The sequence below is a fragment of the Scleropages formosus genome, chromosome 10, assembly GCF_900964775.1.
Source record: "Scleropages formosus chromosome 10, fSclFor1.1, whole genome shotgun sequence".
Taxonomy (NCBI): domain Eukaryota; kingdom Metazoa; phylum Chordata; class Actinopteri; order Osteoglossiformes; family Osteoglossidae; genus Scleropages; species Scleropages formosus.
Genome location: NC_041815.1, coordinates 29,730,239 through 29,754,543, shown reverse-complemented (window position 1 = coordinate 29,754,543; position 24,305 = coordinate 29,730,239). Strand labels below are relative to the sequence as shown.

At 47.4% G+C, this 24,305-nt stretch overlaps 3 protein-coding genes across 4 annotated transcripts; 2 read left to right on the top strand and 1 right to left on the bottom strand.

The window, feature by feature from the left end:
* Positions 1 to 1,858: 1,858 nt before the first annotated feature.
* On the top strand, positions 1,859 to 13,791 carry lrch3 (leucine-rich repeats and calponin homology (CH) domain containing 3). The gene is made up of 22 exons (XM_018748479.2): positions 1,859 to 2,160; positions 4,308 to 4,452; positions 4,550 to 4,676; positions 5,043 to 5,148; positions 5,324 to 5,460; positions 5,593 to 5,705; positions 6,147 to 6,240; positions 6,367 to 6,481; positions 6,569 to 6,708; positions 6,873 to 6,949; positions 7,072 to 7,129; positions 7,708 to 7,845; positions 7,931 to 7,978; positions 8,156 to 8,209; positions 9,108 to 9,188; positions 9,506 to 9,544; positions 9,756 to 9,789; positions 11,454 to 11,567; positions 11,711 to 11,808; positions 11,962 to 12,099; positions 12,194 to 12,271; positions 12,517 to 13,791. Exons 1-22 carry the CDS (start codon positions 1,914 to 1,916, stop codon positions 12,709 to 12,711), a joined length of 2,376 nt encoding a protein of 791 aa, XP_018603995.2. The 5' UTR covers positions 1,859 to 1,913; the 3' UTR covers positions 12,712 to 13,791.
* Positions 13,792 to 15,934: 2,143 nt separating this feature from the next.
* Positions 15,935 to 18,478, bottom strand: drc9 (dynein regulatory complex subunit 9). Of its 2 annotated transcripts, XM_018748846.2 has the most exons (9): positions 18,248 to 18,478; positions 17,752 to 17,879; positions 17,518 to 17,646; positions 17,334 to 17,415; positions 17,020 to 17,181; positions 16,699 to 16,773; positions 16,446 to 16,577; positions 16,262 to 16,363; positions 15,935 to 16,125 (listed from the first exon to the last, which is right to left on the bottom strand). In XM_018748846.2, the coding sequence occupies exons 1-9, from the start codon at positions 18,383 to 18,385 to the stop codon at positions 15,991 to 15,993; spliced, it is 1,083 nt and encodes a 360-aa protein (XP_018604362.1). In that variant the 5' UTR covers positions 18,386 to 18,478; the 3' UTR covers positions 15,935 to 15,990. The 2 variants fall into 2 exon arrangements, with proteins under 2 accessions (XP_018604362.1, XP_018604361.1); XM_018748845.2 differs by having other exon boundaries at positions 17,752 to 18,320.
* A 355-nt stretch (positions 18,479 to 18,833) lies between these two features.
* rpl35a (ribosomal protein L35a) lies at positions 18,834 to 21,649 on the top strand. Its single transcript, XM_018748534.1, has 5 exons — positions 18,834 to 18,961; positions 19,488 to 19,529; positions 20,156 to 20,308; positions 20,687 to 20,831; positions 21,590 to 21,649. Exons 2-5 carry the CDS (start codon positions 19,519 to 19,521, stop codon positions 21,611 to 21,613), a joined length of 333 nt encoding a protein of 110 aa, XP_018604050.1. The 5' UTR covers positions 18,834 to 18,961; positions 19,488 to 19,518; the 3' UTR covers positions 21,614 to 21,649.
* Positions 21,650 to 24,305: the final 2,656 nt, after the last annotated feature.

The following is a 24,305-nucleotide window of genomic DNA, read 5'->3' as shown; positions in this document are numbered from 1 at the left end:
CTTGTACGAGGAAACGTAGAGCCGTGCGCGCTGCGTTGTGGGACACTGAGTTTCTAGCTAAATTTGTGAGAAGCGAGGCATGCTGGTGCGCGTTGCATTGTGGGACACCAAGTTTGTGACCTTTTCGTCGCCACTTACAGAACGTACGTCACGAAGAGAATTAGGGAACAGACATTGATATATTGCAAAATTACCAATAGGATTACAGCAGAAAAAAATAAACAAAAACTAACAAATAAATCTTATTTCCCTAGGGGCAGCTCATAGTCAGTGTAGAACTTAGAGTAAACAGCAAGTTCAAATCCCACCTACCGCTGCAGTACCTTTGACTCAGCAAGGTTACAGTATGACTCTGAATTCCTTCAATAAAAAATTATCCTGATATGTAAATCGGTTACTCATTGCTTTGGGTTAAAAGTGTGAGCTGTGAATTAATATAAAAGCAACGTTATTCATCTAAAGGTACTCGGGGTGAAATCCATATCTTTTCCCAAGGGATATCATCGACAAATCATTTCCAGTATGAGACCACACTTGACACTCTAACAATAGCCAATAACTCTTTGGAAAAAAAGCCCTAATTGCTTTGAAATCTCTTGTGAAGACTGGGTGAGAAGCATATTTGCCCCACAGCAGGGCTCCAGAGGTCTATATCTGTTGTGTCAGGGGTTGCGGAAGACTGTTGGCTTCTCAATAGCACGGTAATACCTGAAGGGCTGGCATTAAAGATTAGAGGTTTTTTGTACTTTTTCAGCAGTTCATCGTAGCTCAACACATGTCTACTCGCAGTAAAGAGTTGGCTTATAAACAAAATGTCATTTTTTGCCACCCAGTTTTCAAAAAAACATTGATTTGTTTTTATAGAAAAATACTTCTATTGTTCCAGATAATGGAACAATAATGCGGAAAGAAGTCATGTTTGTAAGGCTCAGAGGGTCAGTTTACAGAAACTGGGCAGTTTGACTGGGATTTTTTTTTCTTCATGTAATTACACATTAAAGGAAATCTCAGGTCACCAGCTAGGGAAAGCATATTGTGTAATGAGATTCCTAGGGGAGGGAGTATTACGGAATTCTTTTAATCTGTTTATTTCGTAGATGTTGCTGGTTGTTCAATGCAATTCATCACTCCATGATGTTTTGTGTTTATTATAACCTTTTTTTAAAACATGTGTTCGGTTCGTCCGTACAAAATTAAGTAACATCTATAATAATAAACATCTTAATGAATTGTTTTGGCCGGTGCATTATTTACGTGCATTGAAAGAGCCGTGTATGTTCTTCCCGATATTCCTTCTGCCTTGATTTTATAACCAACAGGGCTTCAGGCACGAGGCAGGACAGTGTGCATTGCATTGTGGGAATTTGAGTTTATCACCAGTCCTTACACTGTGTCAGCGTTTCAGTTTGTATTTGTGCTAATTACTGTATGACCACTGACTTGCTCACCCACTTTCCCTCATATACTAGTCGAAAGGAGGGTCGCGGCCGTAATTCAAATTTATTCCATTTGTAGGAGGAATTTCTGTTTGTTAAATGTGTGTTATGTAACTGTTGACGTCTGATCATTGCTGTAAAAAGTAATTTAGAGGATGATATATTTTACTTTATACTCAGTTTGAACTGCTTTAATTCCTCTTCTTTAGTTGTGTTACGATCCAGTTTTTTAGTGAAAATAACATTTTCAGTCCTGACAAACGAATCTCTCCCTTCTGAACTTGCCACGCGCTCGCCTTGTTCTCATCCGACGCCACGCCTCCTCGACCCGACGCGCATGTGCGGCGCGCGCGGGCAGTGCCCAGCCGCACCCCTCCTCTGTCCATCGATTCCGACGGGAGCCGTGGCTAGGGCGCATGCGCGCAGCCCAGTCGGTCCGCTGCGCAGAGGACGGAGACGCTGGGAGTGAACTGTGTAATGGCGGCCGCGTTGTTGCTGTCGGCGGACGGTCCCGGATCCACCTTTACGGTGGGCGGCGGGGGTGCGGCGGGAGCCCCCGGTAACGGGTTAGGGGCAGCCGCCGGGCCCGCCTCCTGGAACCGCTCCCTGGATCGGGCGCTGGAGGAGGCGGCGGCCAACGGCTGCCTGAACCTGAGCGGCAGGAAGCTGAAGGAATTCCCGAGGAGCGCGGTCAACCACGACCTGACGGATACGACTCGCGCCGGTATGTGGTCGCGAGCGGCCGGAGGGAAGGAGGGAGGAAGAGGAGTCGCGCGGGACCAGTGAGGGAGGGAAAGAGGCCACCGGTCTGGGAGCGGAGAGCAGAGAGGCCACACAGCGGAGAGCGAGAGGAGTGTGAGCTCAGGCCCCTCAACACGGGAAAAAGTAGTTGTTGAAACGTACGAGTGTAAAAACCGCGCGGGTGTGAGGAGCTCCGGAATTCCCTGTCAGCTCTGCAGGTCCAGGGAATTTTTCTGTGTGTCAGTGTGTGTGTTTCTGACGCGCTAACAAGGAAGACAGACTCAAAGCGTGGTAAACAATTCCCTACAACACAGTGTAAAACACGAAAAATTTTAAATTGTGGCGATAAAACTCGCATTACTGACACACACAGTTTTATTACTGTAACAGAGTGGAAATATAGTAAAATAGTGTATTCTTTTCCTCTGGTTCCTCTTCGGTTCCGCCTGCCCTGTGTGTGTGTGTGTGGTCTCATCTCGTGGCCTTTTGGGCGCTTAAACTTCTTTCTGTCTGTGTTGTCTTTGAACACTCGCTCTGTGTGTGTGTGTGTGTGTGTATCTGAGGAGGGCGGATGGAGGGGACAGTGATTCAGGCAGGGATTGATCTCCCCAGCACACACACACTCGTGCACTAGTTAAATACACACACAGGTTGCATCACCGAGGGCCTTTGTCTCCAGCACTGCTGTGGACGCTGGTTATTAGCGGAAGGTACAGAACAGGCTTTCACACACACCTCCAGTAACTGTGCGCGCACTGAACATTGGCACTGCTCTGCACCGTTTCATGTTCGTGTCTCAGCAGGCATTTCTGTTCCCTGCCGTTCAGTTAGGTCTGTTTGGGACAGCTGGTAGTAAAGTGCTTATAGTTACTTCCTTTGGACCCAAAGGTCATAAGTTTGAATCCCACCTCCTGTTGTAGTACCCTTGAGCCACAGTACTTACCCTGAATTGCTCCAGTAAAGTTACCCAGATGTAAATGGGTCAATTAGTGTAAGGCTCGCTTTGGAGAAAAGTGTCACACAACTAAATGTCCAGCTATAGCAGAAATTGTCCATTGTCTGTGTCGTCCACTCCAAGTTAAGGGTTGTGTCTCCTGTCCCTGCACCACTCTAAGCAGTCAGTGTGTGTGTGTTACGAGGGAGGACGGGGCACGGTTTGAACTGACCTCTGGTGAACTGGTTAGCAGCTCACAGGTTAGAGGTGTGTCAGTGTGGGAAGTGTGTGCTGGAAGGCATTTGCTGGGGAACTGCGCAGAAAAAGGTATTCTTGGTGGAAAGAAGAACTTCCTCTCTCTCACACACACACACACACACACACAGTCGTGTATGCTTGTTTTGAACGTCCCTGCGAGACACCCAGGGGTGGTGAGCTTGCTTAGTGCTGTGATATGCTGTGTCAGCCATCAAGAGTGTCTCTCACAAGGGAATTGTCACTGCACTCACTATCTCACACCTGACGGGCGGGGATTGCGTGGTTCTGCCCAAATACACACTCGTCATATGGGTACAAACACAAATTTATTAAACTGCGGGTCTCTGTTCTCGAAGGGACTCTCACAGGGTGTGTGACACTATCTACAGCGTGGAGTGTGTTTTTGTTCTGCTCTAGGCAGTGGTGAAATTGTTGCAGTTTCTGTGCCGTGAAGAATTGGAACATGCTGTCATACTAGTGTCAGCAAGGCTTTGTAGGACCGGCTTTGCGTGCCGCTCTCAGGCAGGTTGGGGTATGCTCTTCCCCCGTGAAGGCTGGATTCGGGAAACACAGACTTGAGTACTGCGTAAACATACGCTTGGTGCAGCGCAGCAGGTGTATGACAGTGTGAGGGTGCCATGCTGCTCCATGAGGGGAAGACATGTCTCTGTATCCGGCTACACTGCAGCACAGAACACTCGCTGCACTTTACTGTCCGTGTGTGTCACCAGGGGAGGGCTGTGAGCCTGTGATATTAATAGATGTGTGTGTGCATGCACGCATGCTGAGGTGAAGTGAAAAGCGTTCTTCAGAGGCACTGTGGGTTTCCACTTGAGCGTTCTGCTGGTGGAGAAGTGTGTGTGAAAAGCACAGCGCTCTCTGCGTTCTGCACATGGCCCCTGGTTAGTGAAGTGACGCTCCTGATGCCATCTGTACAGACTTGTCCCGCAACCGGCTGCCGGAGCTCCCAGTGGAGGTGTGTACCTTCGTGTCCCTCGAAAGCCTGAACCTGCACCAGAACTGCCTGCGCTCTCTGCCCGAGGGCCTGGTACACCTGCAGGCACTGACGTACCTCAATATCAGGTACCTCTTACAGACACAGGCGGGCACACACACACACCCACGAGTCAGTGTTCTCCTGCATTGTTCTTCTGAACCCACCCCGCCCCCTCTGTTACAGCCGGAACCAGCTGTCCACCCTGCCAGCTCCAGTCTGCAGTCTCCCTCTCAAGGTCCTCATTGCCTGCAACAACAAGCTGCTGTCTCTGCCTGAGGAGATTGGCCAGCTGCGGCAACTAACGGAACTGGTCAGTTGCATTGTCTTACACTCCACCTTCACTTGGTGGTCCCACTCACTAGGCCCCAGCCTGGTGGAATGAGCTCCCTGTGTCCCTCAGAACTGCTGAGTCTTTGGCAGCGTTTAAGAAGGGCCTCAAAACCCATCTGTCAGGCCCAATTCTCCTCCGATTTCATAACTGCTGCCTAAGTTGGTCCAAAATCCTCTGTTATGATTCCATGAGGTTTGTCTTATTTGTGAACTAAATGCCAGTGGATAAACGTCACTGTGGTCATATACCTCTGCTACAGTTCAGTTTGTGGGTTTATGTGAAATGTTTACTTTTTTGCTGACGTTTCGGCACCCACCCTAACCCTGCGACATCTCTTTTTTGCAGGATGTGAGCTGTAATGAGATTCAGGTGCTGCCACCCCAGGTTGGCCAGCTGGAGGCGCTGCGCGACCTCAACATCCGCAGGAACAACCTGGTCCGGCTACCTCCAGGTAACACCGCTGTGCCACTGTGTGTGTTGTGATCTGATTGCCCGCCCCCCCCTCCTGAATTGCGTGTCCTGAGAAGACTCATCCTCTGCTCTTGGCAGACTGTTTGCCTCTTTTTTTGATGCTGATTCGTGACATTGACATCCTTTGGAATTATTTTTGTGCCCTGTGGACACAGAGCTCGCAGAGTTGCCGCTGGTACGTCTAGACTTCTCGTGTAACAAGGTGACATCGATCCCTGTGTGTTACCGCAATCTGCGACACCTTCAGAGCATCGTGCTGGACAACAATCCGCTGCAGAGCCCACCTGCACAGGTAACGTACTGTATCTGTGTCCTTGCTGCACCCGGCAGTGTAAGTTGTGTCATGTGTGCTCCTGTGGGCACCACTTGTCCTGCTGCACCGTGGGCTGCTGGGATGAGAGAGCTGATCATCCTTGTGCCTTAGATCTGTATTAAGGGCAAGATCCACATCTTCAAGTACCTGAACATGGAGGCCTGCAAGACAGCAGCATCTGACTTGCCAGACTTTGACAGGAGAGCACTGGCCTTCGGATCCTGGTGAGTTGGGGAACGCGTCAACACGCACGCACGCACACACACACGCAACAGCAGGGTTCTTTGGACACTTTGAGGAATGCACAGATTGTGGATACAGAAATGCTGTTACATGGAACACACACACACCCCCGCTTTCCACCGCACCCACAGTGCTCTACTGACAGCTGTGTGTCTGTGAGGAACAGCTGAGGAGGTACAGATGGTGGGAGGTGATAGAATCTGTGTGTCTGGATGTTCAGTGCTGCTGCAATAGCAGGAGAAGAGATTCCACTGTATTATTGAGAAGTTTCCTCTTGCACACAAGGAAGACAATCAAGTATGTTTGCACAGAGTTTAGATGTGCCTCAGTCTATCATTGTGCATGTCCTTTGTTTCCTGGTGTGCGTTTGTCGGGGGGGGGGGGTGCTCTCTGCGTGGTCCTAACACCCCCTTTTCCTTCAGTGTTGAGGAGCTGTACCCTGGACGACCATATGGGGCGCTGGACTCTGGCTTTAATAGTGTGGACAGTGGGGATAAGCGGTGGTCTGGTAACGAGGTGAGGAGGAGGTGGAGCCTTTGGTCTGTTGCTCACGGGTTTTGTACAAACTCAAACACCCAACTTCACCCACTGTTCTGTTTCACCTGATTTTGACAGTCATTCCTTTGTTACTGTGTCCTGAAGCCCACAGAGGAGCTGGTGGACCTCCCACTGCGGGTGGCCGAGATCACGAAGCAGCAGCGACAGCGAAGGGAGAAGGAGAGGGAGGAGGGTCGCCCAGGGGCTCTCAATGGCACGTGTGAGTTGATGTGTGCAAATGCGTGTGTGTGTGTTCATTTACCTGCAGTCAAGTCTTTCTCACACCATGTCACCGCTTCATTCACAGTGGAAGCAGAGCTTGAGCAGATCGATTACATTGACAGCTGCACCGGGGAGGAGGAGGAGGAGCCACGACGCAGAGGGGCGGAGTCAGTCAGCCTGAGCTCCCAGTTTATGGCCTACATTGAGCGACGCATTGGCAGGGAGGTGGGTGATTACATTGGCGATGGGCCCTGGCGGGGAAGGTGCCAGTGTAAAACCCTTAGAAGATGAGTGGATGTGAGTTTTGGCTTGCAGCTTGATAGGATGCAGCTCTGCAGTGGATGTACAAGTGCACTGTGTGTGTAGCTAAGACTTCTTGTTGCTCACAGGGTTCACCAGCCAAATCCAGTTTCTCCCGGGAAGGACGGACAGAAGAGTCACGTCGACACAGTGCTCTCCAAAGCAGGTACACACACACAGACCCCTTACTGCTGAAAGTGCAGCTGTTTCCTGTGTGACGTAAATGACAAACACAGGAAACCGTCAGTGTGATGTCTAATTCCCGCTTTCTGCTTTTCTCCTGTACAGGAACGTGTTAGATGGTGTGAGTTCACCTCAGTCTCCCTCTGCTGCTGCTCACGGACAGGTGACGATTCTGTGTATAAGTGCTCCTTCTTTATGACAGTTTTACCCTTTTCTACATGCAAATCTTTTACCGAAGCTACTAAACGTTGTGGTGAAACCAGTCAGTAAAGTGCAAACCATGGAGACTCTGTACCTTGCAGATGTTTGTCCAGGCGGTGCAACACACACCACCACACAGGAGCTTTAATGCAAATCAAATGGAAGAGACCGGCACACGCTGGCTTGTCCACTTGTCACATCTGACCTGCTGCAGTGTGGTCCGCTTCTGCTGAGAACAACTTGACCATCGTGCACCTCTCATAGGCGACTCATCCTTATACAGAGCATCTCTGTGGTGTCCAGTGACCTTCAGTCGCTGTGACTTATAGGTCCACAGTGAGCTGTCTGACTGCATGCGTGTCCTTCCTGTGTGGTGCACAGCCGAAAATCAAGGAAATGACATGACCTTCGCTTGACCTTTCTTACCACATTACTTGTATTTGTGTGTTCTCCATATTTTACTATCACTTGGGCAGCTGTTTTGTCGCTCAGTTTGCGCATGGCTCCAGGTTCGAGGTGTGCTCTCCCTCTGCTCCACAGCTCTGTGCGGACGAGCCTGTGGGGTCGGGGAGTGCCGTTGAGAGCATGAGGAGGGAGGCGCAACTGGCAGCCCAGCGCTATGAGGAGGAGCGACAGAGAGTGCGTGTGCAGAGGGAGGTCGTCTCCACCTGCACCAAGGTCAGGGGTCAGCTATTGTACCCCCCCCCCCCGCCTGTGAGTTGAGCTACTACTGTTTCTGATGGAGTTTGTTGGTTTCTTGCAGCACAAAGCAGCTCAGAGTCCTACGAAATTGAGTCCAACAGATAGCGAGGTGAGTGTCCTGTCCCACTGGGGTTGGTGCAGGGATGTGTCTGCAGGATGTGCTGAACCCCCCCCGCCCATTGTCCCTGCTCACCTGATCCACTGTCACAAGTGGCTCGTATTGAGGTAACAGCCCCAGGGTTGCCCTCTTGGCCCCCCCATGTGAGTTGTCTACCCCTCCCCCCAGAACACGTGTCCTTCCCGACGTTCCACTCACACGGATGACTCCGCCCTCTTCATGGTAAGAGCCCATCGGCATGGAGTGAGTGTGACTCCAGTAATGCTGGAAGAAAATTTCCCTCAACGGTTCTCTAACGCCTCTGATCCTCTAATAATGTGTGTCTACATGACCTCCTCTCATACGGCTGTCTTTTTTTTCCTTTGATTTTTGTATGGGTCGCTTCTAAACCTCATCCTGATGAGACTACTTATACCAGGGGTGTCCAACCTTTTTTGTTCATGGGCCACGGTCACTATTGTGAGATGGTGGGAGGACCACAAGTCATGTCAATTATTTTACTGTATGCTTTTTAGGCATGGTCTGTTCAAGTGTGTGTCTCTCTAACTCTGTGATTACATTGAATTTACAGTAAGAATAGTGTATATTTTACTAAATTTCTTGCAGACTGCATTACTCGAAATGACAGGCTGCTCTTTGGCCTCAGGCAGCACGTTGGACACCCCTGACTTGCACATTCGTGTGTGTGTGTGTGTGTTAGAGACTGAAGATCATCTCTTGAGCAATGCATTCAGAAACTCAGCCCAGCGCTCCTGTTTGTCTGTGTTCCCCATTGGGGAGGTGAAAGGTCAGGACTGGAGACCGTTGACGGTGGAGCAGTTCTGCTGCTGTTCTGTTTCTTAGCACTGTTTTCTTCAATCCACCACAGACCTCTGTCACACTCAGCAGTATAACACTTATACCGTACATTACATCTTTCCCATGATCCTCTGCTCCGAGGCCCCAGCTCCAGGACTTGCTTCAAGCTCCTTGTGTCTTCTGCATAGTTGCCCTGTTCTTTTTAGCCTTTTGTACCTGAACTGTTCAAACTGTCCTCCTGCTCTGCTGCTCTGTCTCGTGCTTGCTGAAGCTGAAAGCTTTTCTTCTGCTCTGCTCTGCCTCCCCCCCCATGCCGCACCAGCCGGACCACTGGCCCCGGCTTGTCTTTGAGATAGACACTGACACCAACACTATAAAGCGGAGGCCAGGTTCTCACAAGCAGGTGACTGATGGGCAGTGTCCTCACTGCAGATGGAACACACGCGTCACCGACATGTCCATACACTGTGTGTGCATGTGGCGAGAATGCTGGCTCAGGAACACAGACTCATGCATGCAATGACATATCCAACTGCATGAACATACAAGTGATTACACACATTACAGAGCATGCTCAAGAACACAGTTGTCCTGTTTCATCTTTTGATCTTTTTTAAGTTTAGTTATTACAAATAGGCTTATTTATCCCATCTTTCTCTGCTCCCTTGCCATCTTTTCACTTCTCTAAAACACCGTTTTTTCCTTCCATGGCTGTCTCAGGCTGCTGAACTCCCTGGCGCCACTCTGTGTCTATCCCAGGTACTGCATTTCCTGTTTGCTTCCGGCAGGTGGGAAGAGCAGTCCCCTTGTCCAGCTGTCAGCTGCACCCTTTTCGTGTGTGTTTGTGACAGATGAGTTTGCTGTCATGCCGGTCACGTATTAAATGGCTAGTATTTTAATGAACTATATGTCATTGTTTCTCTTTCTCTCTCTTTTCAATGGCCAATCCCACCATACACCCTTCTGGTAGCTGGGTGAGGAGCGCTCTCCCCTCTCCCCAACAGGTGAGGCTGTGCTGCTGCTAGTGTGTTGTGTCAGTGTCTTCAAGTTCTCACTACTTACTGTTCTCTATACTTAGTGCAATTCACTATACTTTACATTTTCTTACACCTTGTATTACACGTTCCTGTGCTCCTATATGCTGGCTTCCCATCGTGCCATTGGGACCAGAAGTCTATTTGTATCTTTTTTTTGTACATCCAGAATCACTTTACCACTGTCACAATCAAAAGATTAACAAACATTTCAGCATTTATGCATTAGTTGGGTTCTAGAACCTTAGGTAGATATAATAAATTAAAACTACTCAAAAGATTTTATTCTGAAGTGTTTTGACTTTCATTCATTAACCTGAACGTAGTGTAATAAATTACAATGAACATCTAATGTGATTTCCAATACCTAACAGCAATTAAGCTTTCCAACGATATGAGGAGAATAAAATAACTACGTTTAGAAAATTACGACAATAAAACGGAAGTTTGGGAATTACGGAAAATTTACAGAAATTCAAGAAATACTAATAAAATCAGTCTGTTCATTTTCAGTAACCACTTGTAGTGCAGGGCTGATTTGGTCCTGCAATCGCTGGATGTGAGGCAGGGAATATGTAGCATAGTATGTCACTCCACCTCTAAGCAGACATATATTCTTTCACGCATACACACCTGTCACCAGTTTCCCTGAAATATGTCTATGAACTGTAAGAGGAACCCAGGGCACCTGGAGAAAACCCACATGAATATGGGGAGAACATGCAGACTCCTCAGTTAGATTTAAAGCCATGGCCAAGTCCAAAGCAAAGATTCTTTGGGGCACGAAACCCTTCCATGTCATCATGCCCCTTAAGAACAGCAGAATAAAATGAAATAAAGGAAATAATGGTGCAAAAGAAATGAGGGGAATAGGGAGGGCCATAGTAAAAAGTGAGCATGCAAGTGTTTTATTCTTATTGATCTTGAACATAAGGGTAGTAAGCCTGGTTTTAAAAGTGTCCAGAACAGCTCTGATATTCTGTACTTAGTTTTTAGATTTTTATCTGAAAAACTACATTCTCTACAAACCCCTGTTTAATGTTGATTTTTCATTAATGGTATAGACATGTGCAGTGCTTCCCTGCTTGTAATTGATCACCAATGCTTAGGAGCATAAGACATGCCATTTAAGAGCTGTGATCAAGTTCAGTTGAAATGCTCCCATAACCCTACTGTTTTGGTGTTCTTTTATTTTCCTTGAAAGGTAAATGTGTCAGATTTGGCCTACTATTAATACTATTTTTAAAACATAAGTGAGAGAATTCAAGTAAATACATTGGGCGATTTTCATCTCAGAAAATTTGCATTAGCTCATAATGCAATGAGCCAGTGTACCTAAGTATCCTTTCCTAAATTTTAGTACCTTCTGATACTGATTGCCCTTTACTAAGCTTCTTTTACATTCTTTAACACTTTACCATGTTACACATCCCTATTCTGTATTACACTGGATCACACTCTGTTACATGTCATTGTTCTTCACATGATAGAAAACGTGTGTACATGGAACCAGGCTTTTTGCTCCATGTGTCTGTCTGTGCATGTGTGTCTGTCACCCCTTTCTCCTCACTCTCTGGCACTTGCACCCAAACCCCACCACCCCCACCTCCATCTTGCACACATCTCCTCCACAGCCCTCCAATCACCTTCCTACCCTGGCCCTGCTGCCCCAACCTCCTGCCGGGGCACCGCCCCTCGACCTGAAAGCTTCTTATTTCGCCTAAGCCAGAGAGAGGAGAGGAAGAGAGGTAGGCTGTGATTGTTGGCCATGCCCCAGTGTTCCTAAAGGCATGTGTTTGTCAGCACTGTGTGTCCACTCTTTGTGTATGTGTACATGCATGTGCATTTGTGTGTAAAACGCCTCTCTCCCTGTTCTCTGCCCTCCTTCCAGAGTGTGGCACCTCACAGACCAAAGCTGAAGAAACCCACCTCTCTGAGCCCCAGAGCCCTGTGGGAGCAGAGTTGGAGCTGGTGGAGCAGCTGCGCAAGGTAAGAGTTTCAGCAGGCACTCCATCCTCCATCACTCCTGTGGCATTGCCACACTACTTACGCTGTGCTCTCTGCACCGTCCCCTCTAATGGACAATTCGCTACCTATCGGGCATGGCAGGCACTCACATGTGACCCCTGTTTCTGTGTGCAGAATATCGAGTCGCGGCTAAAGGTGTCTCTGCCCAGTGACTTGGGTGCAGCTCTGACAGACGGAGTTGTGCTCTGCCACCTGGCCAATCACGTGCGACCGCGATCCGTGCCCAGCATTCACGTTCCGTCGCCTGCTGTGGTGAGGCCCCTCTTTCTTCCAAACAGATGTACAGGTTCTGTAGAAGGAATGTGTCATGTGTATATTAATTATTGTGTGGAAAACGTCACTGCAGCCCAAGCTGACCATGGCCAAGTGTCGGCGAAACGTGGAGAACTTCCTGGAGGCATGTCGCAAAATGGGCGTTCCGCAGGTGAGGCAGAGCAGTCAGGCACTGGGTTGTAGCCCCGTTCACAAACTCACACAGATTGAACAGAGCTAATTAACCTGTAGCCAAGAGCAACTCACACACTGATGATCCTGATTAACCTCAGCTTGGTCTCTGTCTGCTACTAACAGTCTTCTTTTCTCTTCTTTTCACTCCTTTTTCTTTCCATCCTTTGTCATGTTCCTGCCACAATTCCACCATCCCTCACTCCTTCATACTCTCCTTGGCAGGAGTGCTTGTGTTCTGTGACAGAAGTTGTGGGGGCAGAGGGAATGCGTGTTTATAGGACCATGGAGGCCTTACTCTCCCTGGCTCCGCCCCTTGTGCCCCCAACCTCCAACCACCTTGCTGGATTTGCCCTCTTCTACCTTTCTGTTATGTCTTTGCTCTGTGCTCTCTACTGCCACCTGGTGCCCTGCCTATGAGCTGCTTGTGCAAAACCAGTCCCCCCTCAAAACCACCACCTTCCCCCAGTTTCCTGCTGTATGGGACGTGTGTGTTAAGCTCCGCCCCTAAGGGATATTCAGGGCTGTGAGGAAGTCAGAGTTTATGGTGGAAAACAGTTTGCCTTAAAGGGAGCAGTTCGGCTGCATGAGCTCATCTTTGGTGTGAGTGAAAGGATGGTGCGGCGATCTCTGACGGCAGTCCTCCTCTGTTGTTAGTCACTACACCCGAGAGCCATGGGAGATTTCCCGGCCCCCAGTGGGGCCCTTTCTGTGCCTTACCACAGCTGCACCGTACACATGGCACACGTGGACCAGCTGTGAACCTAAAGCCGAGCCATGCCACATAGACAAGCACACTCCGACCCTGCTCGGTCACCTGAGCAAGCGTATTGACATCAGCACCTACCTGACGGAGCACCCAAACAGGTGCCACCCACCCACACACACGCAGCGGATGATCCTTTCTGGGTGTTTTCCGACCATGTTTCCATTGTGTGAAAGGACCTGAACGTTAATGGACACGAAGCCTGTGTCCATCCTAAATTAGAACTTGACATGCTGTAGAGTGTGAGAAGAGCATGTGAGACACATAGACGGAGGGCTGGGATGAGGCAAGATGGGAGGGGCAGGGAGAACATACAGAGGAACAGATGAACACAGAAAGACAGGCAGGGTGAACGACAACTACCCCACACAGAGCAGAATGACTTCTATTCCCTCTCAAACCTTCTCTCCATGTGTGTGTGTCATCCATCTTTCTGGAGTAACACTGATCTGAATGAGCTTGTTCTTTGGTAATAAAGACAAAACCTTGTTCTGTCCTGACGGCTGTTCCTTGGGTTTGTCTCTTCGACTCCCCCATGTTCCCAACCTGCCGCGAGAATCATGCACACGTCCACAGGGACACGTGCACCATAAAAACTGGACACACGTGTGGCTAGGGCTCGCACAGTACACACATTACTGATAGGGTGGGCTGTTTGCTGCTGTTCCTCTCTGTTCCTTCTAGTTGGCTCACAGCGAGCTTCTTTCTTTTCTTCCGTTCACACCACCTCTGTGTCATTAGCCTTGTTTTTCCATCATAGTTTTGAGTCCTGTTTTGGTTCTTTTGCTTTTATTTCATTAATATGGTTTTGTCACTGTTGCCATGTTTTCATCCACTGACCTGCCTTCTTTTTAATTTTCTCCCCCAACCACATCTCTTTTCCATGGCTTTTTTTGGCCATGCCTTCATTTCCCATCAGGCCTCACTCTGCCTGCCCCTCCACATCCTGGAGGAACGGGGCTTGCCCCAGGTGGCTGGGACGGTGCAGGCACTGCTGGAGCTGGCCCCGCCGAAGCACCCCTCTGTCCCACCGGTCGGCACCTACGCCATGTAGGACAGATGCACGAATGGAAAATCCCAGAAAATTCTTATGTCCTATTCCTTCAGTACCCGCCCCCTTTACCCCAGGACCAGACAAGACTCCAGCTTCTCCTTGCCAGCTCACCAGAGGGGCGCTGTCCTCAGCCCCGGATTCCCCAAAGGGCTCCTGTGGTTCAAATTGAGATAAGGGGAGAGGGAGAAAAGCAGTCAATTTTGTACCAGCAGGAAGCTGCCACCAGACTGTGGGCGGAGCCTGCCAATCAATATGGGCACTGGGCGGAGCTTAACAGTCGCCAGCAGACAGATCGGACTGTCTTTAGGAGCAGGTGGAGAACGAAGAGGCAAAGGGTGGAAGGTTTTTTATTTTTTTTATTAAACTCTTTCTGGGATTGTTTTTAAATATCTAAGCTCATCAGAAAACTGACACATTCACTGTCGGAGGTCAGTGGTCGCCATGGTTCCTGCTGTGCCCCTTTGTCGGGCATAATGCATTTGCGGTTCTGTGTCACGACAGGTCAACCTGTGGTCAGAGTAGCTGAGCCCTTCCTGGTTTCATTAATTTAACAAATGAGTTGTGTGGGTCCAACCCTGCCTGGAAAGGCTACATCAGCTATAGCTCTTTATTTTGAACTTGTTTCTAAGGTGAACTTTGCGTTCCTGGACTTGAGGCGGCGCAACAGGGTGCCCCTCTGGACGACAGACTTACTCAACATTGAGGTCCATAATGTGAGCAAATTAAGCTATTATTATATCAAATAGTTATGCAGTTGAGGACTCTAGGGGTCCCTGAAGGGCTTTTGGCAAAGCACTTGACATGTTTTCTGTAATATTAGTATAAAAAAACACTACATTTTTACTTTATTAAGCAGGTAGATTCTCGCAGGTGAGCATGAGGCAGGTCTTCAGCAGGCAGTGGTTCGTTTTTTTTTTTTAACCTAGTGTTGAACAGGATGACAGATACTTTGCACAAAGTGAAAGCACAATAGTTGGTGCTCTAATATTAATATATAATAGACTATCTGGCAGTTGAAAGGAAAACAAAAACTTCCAGGGTGAAAAATAAAGCTCTGGGGTGAATACTGGATCCCTCACCTTGTCTAGCTAGTGTTTTAGGGGGCAGCCAGTGGGTAATTTGGGGTGTTACTGTGTGGAGGTTTGGACAGGCAAAGAAACACTACTGTCCAAAAGTGCATCTAGTTCTGACCTAAGGTAGGTCAGGGCCCTGCAGGTGTGAGTGGGTGTGGCCTCTTTTATAAGCCCAACATATCACAACTTGTAGGAGCAGTTGGTATCTCGCATGATCTCACCGGGAGGAGGAGGTATTTTTGTGCCATTTGAGAGGAAGATTGATCCCACTCCTGCTGTCCAGGGGGCACCGTCTGTGGGTCCACATGTGGAACAGCAGGCTGAACCCCCCGCCCCCCAAGACACAGGTGTGATACTCCCTCTCATTTGTGCCAACACTATAGAACATATATGTATGTCTGTATACATGTAAAACACTTCACTTTTTACAGACTTCAAGTTTGAAAAGGGAAGGTAATGACCACCTGATTATTAGTTGTTATGGTTTAGAGTTTGTTTTGCTTTTTTAAACCACACACAATGACCTTAATGCGGTGTCACTCTGCGCGTTCAGTACAGGCACATTCCAAACACACGTGTCCTTGGGCAGCCTGAACACGACCTCTCCACTTTCACACCTTTATCAACGGGTGTCACAAAGTCACACACACACATTGTACTTGGTTTTGGGTAAAATTTTTTAAAAGTATATTGTGAAATGATGCTTGTTTATTTTAAAAATCCTTTAATAAACTTGTCTCATTCATTTCGTCTGTGTGTGTGTGCGATCGACATTCTGTTCCTGCACTTGAGAAAGAGTCATCTGCTCATTTCTTCTTTTCCTTTTTAGCCTCCTTGGTCTTCTTGTCCTTGCTGCCCTTGCTGCCCTTGGGGCCCTTGGTGCCCTTACCGTAGGGCCCCAGGCCTTGACGCACACAGGTACCCCGCCACCATGCCTGGATCTGGGTGCAGGAGCAAACACAGTAACTTGGAATGAGAAGGTGGTGGTGAGGTTAGGGGGCAGCACTCCTCACATTTACAAACGTGTGCATGAGCGCACATATACACACAGCAGGACGAGCACTCAGATTCTCAGACCTTCACAGCGGCCTTTCTCTCCCGCTCCTCCTTCTCCTGCAACCTGCGCTGTTCCTCCTTCTCTAGCCGGTCAGTGATCACCACCTGTTCGCTCTCCTGGTACTGAAACACAGAAGCAGTTTGTTTACATGGAGGCAAGGCCCTAGTACACACATTTGTGTATTGTGTGTGTGCGCACGCTCACCGTCTTACATAGCTCCTGAAAATACGCCAGATTGTTGGCCTTATTGGTCTTCAGACTGTTGAGCTCTTTCTGCTTGATGTCCGTCTCAGTGTCATAGCGTTCCATCCACATCTCCAGCTTCTGTACCAGTTGCTGAAAGAGAACAACCATCACACGCTGTCTGCTGGACAGAAATATCTCATGAAGCTTCTTTTATTAGTCTTAAAATTGACTCTGATTTGACCTGGACCTTCACTGAATTCCAGTTACTCACTGTCTGGTGCTCCTTCAGAAAGCCCTCCATCTCCTTGTGGACTCGCTTCTCCTCTTTTATCTTTTCTTGGAGGTGCTGGTGGCAGAAGAGAGGTTCTGATTTAGGAGACTGACACAGCATGGGCTTCCTGGACAGCAACTGGCTGTTATATCCATATGATATCCTGTTTTCACTGGTTGATCAGTGAGTGTAACCACAGTCCAGGAGTACGTCCCATACTGCAGTGTAATTGACTGTCAGGCGAGATCCAGCTTCTCCTACTCGAGGAGAACATATTGGAGCTCACTGCACAGTAGATCCACAGTGACACTGAAACACAACCTTAATATCATCCTCCAGCTGCTTTTCCTTGTGTGCGTTGAACTTTTGCCCCTGATACACCATCAGCTCCGAGCTGTTTTTCACATACTTCTTCTCCAGGGTCGTCTTAGCCTTCATCTGTTGCAGCTGGTCCTTCAAATGCGCGATCATCTCCTCTCGCTTCTGGAGAAGGGAGAAAACACTTTACCATCACATGAGGAAACTTTCATGTCAAAGTGTGTGTGTGTATGAAACCCCTTCTGCAGCTGGAGGTGCAGACCTCAGATATGCATTGGTACAGGTGTGTAAGGCAGTGCTGCCTGGAACCCAGTCACCTGCAGTTCCAGTGCTTTCTCCTTGCGGATGTCCAGCAATTGTCTCTGAAGGGCTTTCATCTTGCCCCTGCCTTCCTCCTCCCTGCAACATTCAGGGTCATGACCTGTGAACTGTGAAATCCTATGCATGTTGCAAAAGCATTATTTTCCAGCTTTTTGGGGGACAGCCTGCACAGAGCCTGACCTGCGGATGAGGTCCTGAAGGTGAGCTGCCTTCTTCCTCTCTCTTCCCACAGTCTCTAGCAGCGTGTGGAATGTTCCAGATTCCCGCAGCTCCTCTGCCACATCGCTGATCACCTGAGCCACAAATTGCCTAGGGATTCCGCAGACACGCTACGGTAACAGTTTGAATTAAGCGTGCTGTTATATGTTTTTGCCAACACTGAGTGCTGGCAGGTGTACTTCACCCACTACCCACCTGTCACGCTGCACCTTGACTAGCTTTTCAGGTGAGGGAGGACAATCCTTCGGCTTGGCCCCTTCGCCCTCAGCCGGGCACAGAACCTTCACCTGCACCTGCATCTCCCCTACATCCACTGTGACAATCTGAGAGCGACAGAAGACCCAGACAGACAGGGAGTCACGGGCTTCAGCGTGCGACAGCAAAGAGAGGAAGTTAATAGTGTACACTCGGATCATAATACACTCTGCATTTTGCCCGCTGCAGCATAAAGATGGATGAATACCACCACCGTGCATACTGTGGTATTTTCTACTCTCATTCACTCATATATGAGCTACTGCAATCTTCCCAGTCTTGTGGGCAGAGCAAGAATGAAAAAAGTCTTTGCTTCTTTGATGCTAAAGGAATGCAGTAGGAAAAGATAGTGCTGCCCAGCCTTACGAACACATCTCTCGCTCACACACACACACACTGTAAACCATATAACTGCGTAGACTGCTGCAGTGGAGACCTCGCTGGGGGGTCCGGCTGCAGGACATGCCCTGCCTGAGTGGAGCATGATTCTTCCCAAAGCAGTCAGTTGCTCTACACAGTCCATCAAAACTGTGGATAACCTCAGTTGCTGCTCCCTGGGCCACGGAGAACTCATCCTGTCAATACAAATACTACTGATAAATATAAATAATAATAACAGCACAGACTGTTCACGGTAGCGAGCGAGTCGGACGCATACCGCTGTCACCATGACAACACATGGGCGGATGTACTAGGGGCTTTACAGGAAACTGTTGAGTGTTAAGAATTTAAATCTTTTCTGCAGAGAAAATACAGCATTTATTTCGGAATAACATGGTACCTGGTACACGTTTTACAGGCAGCGGGAAGAACGTTTTTAACGGAGAATCATACTCCTTAGTTCCCCATGTTTTACGCTTATGTATTTTTGAGCAGGCGCGAGCTGGGATACCTACCTAGTCCATTCATTTGATTATTTGGTAAATATGTTTTTTTTTTTTTTTTTTTTAAAAATCAAGGTTTTTCCACACTTGGCAATCCCATAAGTATTTTTTTGTTGTTGTTGAAAATGTTGAATTCTAGCATTTTCATCCTTTCTTGCGCGACGACGAGATGTCTTTTTGATCAGGCGCCTCTGGGACATCGATGACATTAATTTCCCAGCATGCACCACGCTCTTTCTTTTCCTCCATTTTTCTTTTCTGTGCAGGTGAGAAACGGAAATATTGAAACATTCAAAGTTATTTTATAAGTCTAAAACATATTTTTGTCTGTAATTTCCCCCCGTCTAGACAGAATTAACCCCTATATTGAAGTATAGTTCATTTTATGTAATGCTGATTGTTGGATGATTATGATATTTAAAGGATTGTCTGCGGTTCTCTTAGTTGCCGTTACTCCCCGGTCTCGAACTTCGAAGTCTCTTGTCTTGGTCTAATGGTTTTTGTTATTAAAGTACTTTTTTGGAGAGACATTTAGGCAGCCGCTGCCAAAGCAGTCACGACCTATTCTTTAGTACTTTGACAGTATGGTGTACTTGCGGCTTGCAAGTTGTACCGAAGCTCGAGAAGTGCGCGCGCGTGTACCTCGGCTCGTTTACATTTTGTGTACTGTGTTTTTTCTGTGCCCTAAGACATTTCTCTTTGTCCGAGTGTACAGTGTGTGATGATGGCCCGCATTGTTATACGTAGTTTCATGAAGGCTTGGAATTCTGATGAATCTCTCCCTCCCTCCAGGTTTTCAGAGCCTGGACGCCACACAACCACGATGCCAGGAAGGTGAGACTGTCCTGTCCTCTCCTTCCCACTGTTGTCACTGCACAACGTGACGTGTCATGTCCTGCATGTGCTTTGAGTTGCAGCATGTGGATCATACGGCCCTTCTGCTTTTCTTACTGCGCACGTCCTTTGGGTCTGAGCTTCTCTTGAGAAGATGGTTTGGATGTGGTGTTGCGCGAAAGCTGTTCGTGTAAAGATTGAGAGTAGTAGGTTGTTGTGTCTGAGATGACTTTAGTTGTTCACCCCCTTTTTGTGTTTGGGGACTGCTTGGTAGACCAAGGTAAACACAAGGAAGGATGCACACTTTGGTTTGTAAGGGCCAGATCCTCACAGACAGCTTTGTCAAAATTTTCCTTCAAAGATGTGAATTGTTCCCCCCACCCACACTTGAAGTTCCCCTTCTATGTGGCTTTGTGTTCTTTATTAATTCAGTTTAGACTCTATGGCCTCAGTCTTCACTTAAGCTACATGATTGGTGTGTGTTTTCTGTGACCAGCAGGAGACGTTCAACCTTGTGGTGAATCGGGCTCTTCCTGGAGGGTTGGCTTTTCACACAATTCTGATGATGCTTTGGCCTTAAATCTGCTGTTTGTTGTCTGCTGCTTTGTGCGTTCTACTCCTTCTAGGCTGTGGTGCAAGGCCATCTTTGCGGGCTACAAGCGCGGTCTCAGGAACCAGCGGGAACACACTGCTCTGCTGAAGGTGGAAGGTGTCTACACACGGGAGGAGACTGACTTCTACCTGGGCAAGCGGTGTGCCTATGTCTACAAGGCCAAGAAGTGAGTGTCTCAGGCTCTCTCCTCACTCTGCCTTCGTATCATCCCACTGGTTCTGCTAACTCTCCATCTTTCTTTGCCCGTTTCATATGTTCAAAGATCTCCCACCCCTTTAAAATGTCAAAGTTAAGAGCTTATTAAATTATTGTTGTGGTTTAAAGCTGCCAGTGGCTACGAGTTACAGCAACTCTAACAGTCTCATTCCAGCCTGTAACTGCTTTTAAAGAGTACTTTACAGGGCTAGTGTGCTGTGAGGAACAGTGACCAAAATGGTTGCTTTGGCATGGTTCATTTAAAAAAGTTAAAGCCTGTCTAGATGGAGTGAAGTACTTGCTAAGTGACCTGAAAGAGCGGCTTTGATTCACTGAAAATTTTCACCAGGAACACTGTGACCCCTGGGGGCAAACCCAACAAGACAAGGGTCATCTGGGGCAAAGTCACACGTGCCCATGGCAACAGCGGGATGGTGCGTGCCAAGTTCAGCAGCAACCTTCCTGCAAAGGCCATTGGGCACAGGGTGCGAGTGGTGAGTGTCAGGTGTACTCCTTTTATTTCACTTGTGAATTCTGAGTCCTTTCCTGGCCTTACAGCTTGCAGTTGAGCTGTATGTGAACCTCAGTTGTATCTAGACTGTCTGCTAGTATTGTATAGCTGCCATCAGATCTTGGCCCAAATGTCTGCTGATCTTGATCTTATGATAAGCAAAGATGTTGAAGCAGTTTCTGGTCACAGGAAACACTGCTCTGCAGAAACTTTGGGACTGCTTTTAGGAGACCACTTTGGTCCCCTTAGATCCAGGCTGAGTTGTAGTTGGGTTGTGCTGAGGCTCTGCTCATGGGAAATGGAGAGCAGCATCTGTCCTGGAGCACAGCACCTCACTTCGTATGAGCCAGCTGTGTGAATACATGGTGTTTATGCTGACTGACTGCAAAACTGATACTGTGGATGATTGTGTCACAGTTCACTTATGTTAATGACTTAAATTTCAATCACATGTCTGTATCTGCCTCTTTCTGCTACAACACATACATTGTATTTCCTATAAGATGTGCTTCGCTTTGGAGAAAAGGGTCTGCGAAATGAACAAATGTAAATGTGTGCTGCCACAATGGGTATTTTTCCACTCTTGTATGTTGGCTGTGTGCTGCTTGCTCAGCTTCCCGTAGACAGGAAGTAAAACTGTTCTGTTCTGAGTGGTGATGTATTCCTCCAACAACAGGCTGTGCTCTGTGTGTTGGACCTGCAGCCCTTGAGTGCTCACTGCCTATCTTCCTCTCCTTACAGATGCTGTACCCATCGCGAGTGTGACGAGCTGTACATAAAATAAAGATTTGAACAATCCCACATGCTGAGTCATTACTGTGTGCTGGGGACTCCTAAAATTTTTTGCAAAGTGAACGTCTTCATACTGAAGTTCTGTTTCATGTCTGAAAAGTTAATCTGTTCCAAGGCATCCATAACATTTTAATTTGCATAAAGAAGGTTGTTCTTGTCGCACTGGTTTTTTCCTAAGTTTCAGGACAATTTCCACAGTTAGACAAACAGTATCATAAGACTGATTTTTTTTTTTTTTTTTTTGGTCAGCTGTTCAAGGAACGTGACTGTAGAAGGTATTGAAAGGGGATGTGGAAAAGGGAAATGTGGTAGTGATGGAAATTTCAGTAGGATGTGCTCTGGTTACCTTAGTTATTGCAGCTTTGTCTCAAAGCTAGCCACTGTCACCTGCTTATACCCTGATAAGACCAGAATAAATACAAAAAGAAAGGGGCAAAAATAATTGAACATGAGGGTGTACAAATGAGAACAAGTATGTTTCATGTGAACACAAAGCGAGGGTGTCTGATCCTAGCATCTATTCTTTTATAACAATGTGGCTGTAAATAGTTTATATGATCAGAGACATTTTCCCTCACCCTTAATGCACTTAAGCCTAAATGTTTGGATTTTGGGGGATGGTCTTTATATTTGGATGAGTAAATGGTTGCATTTATTTTTATGCTGCATATAAATCTTATAGTGCTACATGTGAATAATTCTTGAGTGAATTCTGAACACCAGAGTGAAATCACATCCAGTGACTACTAAGGGGTTGAGGGAAGGGTTTGGCTGCAGTAACATTGACAGAGTTCACTGGTTCTGGTCTTTACAGCAGGTGAGAACAGGTCAGTCCATAGTGTGGCATAGCTACTCTTTCCCCTTTGCAGATGATGGGTTCTAAAGAACTGAAAATGACATGTTCATGGCTAAGGGCACTCAGCTGTGTTTACTTGCCAGACTCTTCTGTAAGACCTAAAGACACTTGTACTGCCATTTCCTCAGAACTTTGTAGCCTCTCCTCATCATTGAGTGGTGTGGAAAACCTGAAAGTGGGTGTTTGTGTCTGAAAAATTAACAGGATGTTCTTACATCCTGTAGTTCAGTGTTATAACTTTTAGGCCAGAGTGCTAAGTTCCTTGTTGACAGAAGAATCAATCCTGTTTTTACAGATTGGCTGTCCGACCAGGACTGTGATTTCTGCAAACGGATTACAAATAAGTCACATTCCTGATCATTTGTAGCATTTTTATTGCAAAGTCATCGTTCTTCCTAAAAATATATGAAGGTAAAAATGCATATTTCTCCATGGTTATCTTAAAGGCTAAAGCTGAAATTTGCAGTTTGCACAGATATTCAGACCCTGTGCTTCGCTATCTCTAAGTGGAAGACGTTTCTCTCAGGAGGGTGGATCGCTGTGTCCCTTCCCATTGGTCTTTGTGTCATTGAAAAAATGTCCCCGTTTTCTCTGTTAACCCCATAGGGATCCTTTTTCTGACAGTGATTTTGAAGAAATGGCATGAAAATGAAGACTGAAGAGCATCCTATGAAAAACTAAGTTATACATATGGATACAAAAGGAAATGGTTGTAAAGAGTAAGTGGGTTTGCGTGGTGGTGCAGTGGGTTTGGTCGGGTCCCACTCTTTGGCGGGTGTGGGGTTTGAGTCCTGCTTGGAGCGCCTTGCGGTGGACCAATGTACCGTCCTAGGTATGTCCCCTTCCTCTCCAGCCTTGCACCCTGTGTTGCCGAATTAGGCTTTGGTTTGCCGCAACCCCACTCAGGACAAGTGACTTCAGCCTGTGTGTGTAAATACTAAGTGTATGGCTGTTCCACTGAGCCCCATTAGCTAGAATTGGAAAGTGCATCCAGACACTGCCTTGAACAGGCCTTCCCTCAAAGCTCACCATCTGATCAAGGAACTTGAGAGAGGTGCTACAGAGGGGCCAAAAATAAGTGCAAAAGAGCTTCAGAGTTCAGTGGCATACAGTGAAGTGAAGGTGCACAAGAGTCAGAACATTCACATAATGTCAACCTGTATGGTGGGAGGGTGGTGAAAGAGAAGCTCAAGAAGAACAGTCTTACACCTGTATTGAGTCTGCCAGATATCACCAGAGATATCTGGGTAAGGTGTTGGAAAGGCTGAGCTGTTTCACTGTAACACAAAGTTTTTTTGAAATGCTGCCCACATCACAAAATGCAGCATCTTGACAATGACGTATGGTGGTGGCAGTATCATGCTGTGGGAATGCTTCTCATTAGTTGGAACTGGTGATCTTGTTCCCTTCCATGGTGAAAAGACATGTTTTGGGTGAATTCCTGACTCCAAATTGCCCATAGTGTGTGAATGGGAGTATGACAGTCTGTGCTGTACCCCTCTTGCCCAGCAATTCTGGGATAGACTCTGAACCGCTGTGACCTTCACAAGGAGAACCGGTTACTCAAAGTGCATGAGCAAGTAAATGTGTGTTACATCGCCCTGCTGTCTAAATGTGTGAAAGACTCCAATTACAGGATTGCAGCACAGCGTATCTGTCACCGTAAGTCACCTGGGAGTTTGTGAGCCAGATACAAGTTAGTTTTACACTGTTTCAGAGGAAAGCACCTGCTAAATAAACAAACGTAAGTATAAAGGAAGCTTATTTTTTATCTGCAGAAATTGAATGTTGGCAGGAAATTCACATTGC

Excerpts from the sequence above, each read along its gene's own strand:
- lrch3 (XM_018748479.2), top strand. The coding sequence starts at position 1,914 with ATGGCGGCCGCGTTGTTGCTGTCGGCGGACGGTCCCGGATCCACCTTT. Across the intron at positions 9,189-9,505 it reads GGCCAGGTTCTCACAAGCAG|GCTGCTGAACTCCCTGGCGC; the intron begins GTGACTGATGGG and ends TGGCTGTCTCAG. Across the intron at positions 11,568-11,710 it reads GAGAGAGGAGAGGAAGAGAG|AGTGTGGCACCTCACAGACC; the intron begins GTAGGCTGTGAT and ends CCCTCCTTCCAG.
- rpl35a (XM_018748534.1), top strand. Across the intron at positions 20,309-20,686 it reads TATGTCTACAAGGCCAAGAA|GAACACTGTGACCCCTGGGG; the intron begins GTGAGTGTCTCA and ends AATTTTCACCAG. Across the intron at positions 20,832-21,589 it reads TTGGGCACAGGGTGCGAGTG|ATGCTGTACCCATCGCGAGT; the intron begins GTGAGTGTCAGG and ends CTCTCCTTACAG.
- drc9 (XM_018748845.2), bottom strand. The coding sequence starts at position 18,032 with ATGCACGGTGGTGGTATTCATCCATCTTTATGCTGCAGCGGGCAAAAT. Across the intron at positions 16,364-16,445 it reads TTCAGGAGCTATGTAAGACG|TACCAGGAGAGCGAACAGGT; the intron begins GTGAGCGTGCGC and ends TCTGTGTTTCAG. Across the intron at positions 16,126-16,261 it reads AGAGAAAGGCCGCTGTGAAG|ATCCAGGCATGGTGGCGGGG; the intron begins GTCTGAGAATCT and ends TCCTGCACCCAG.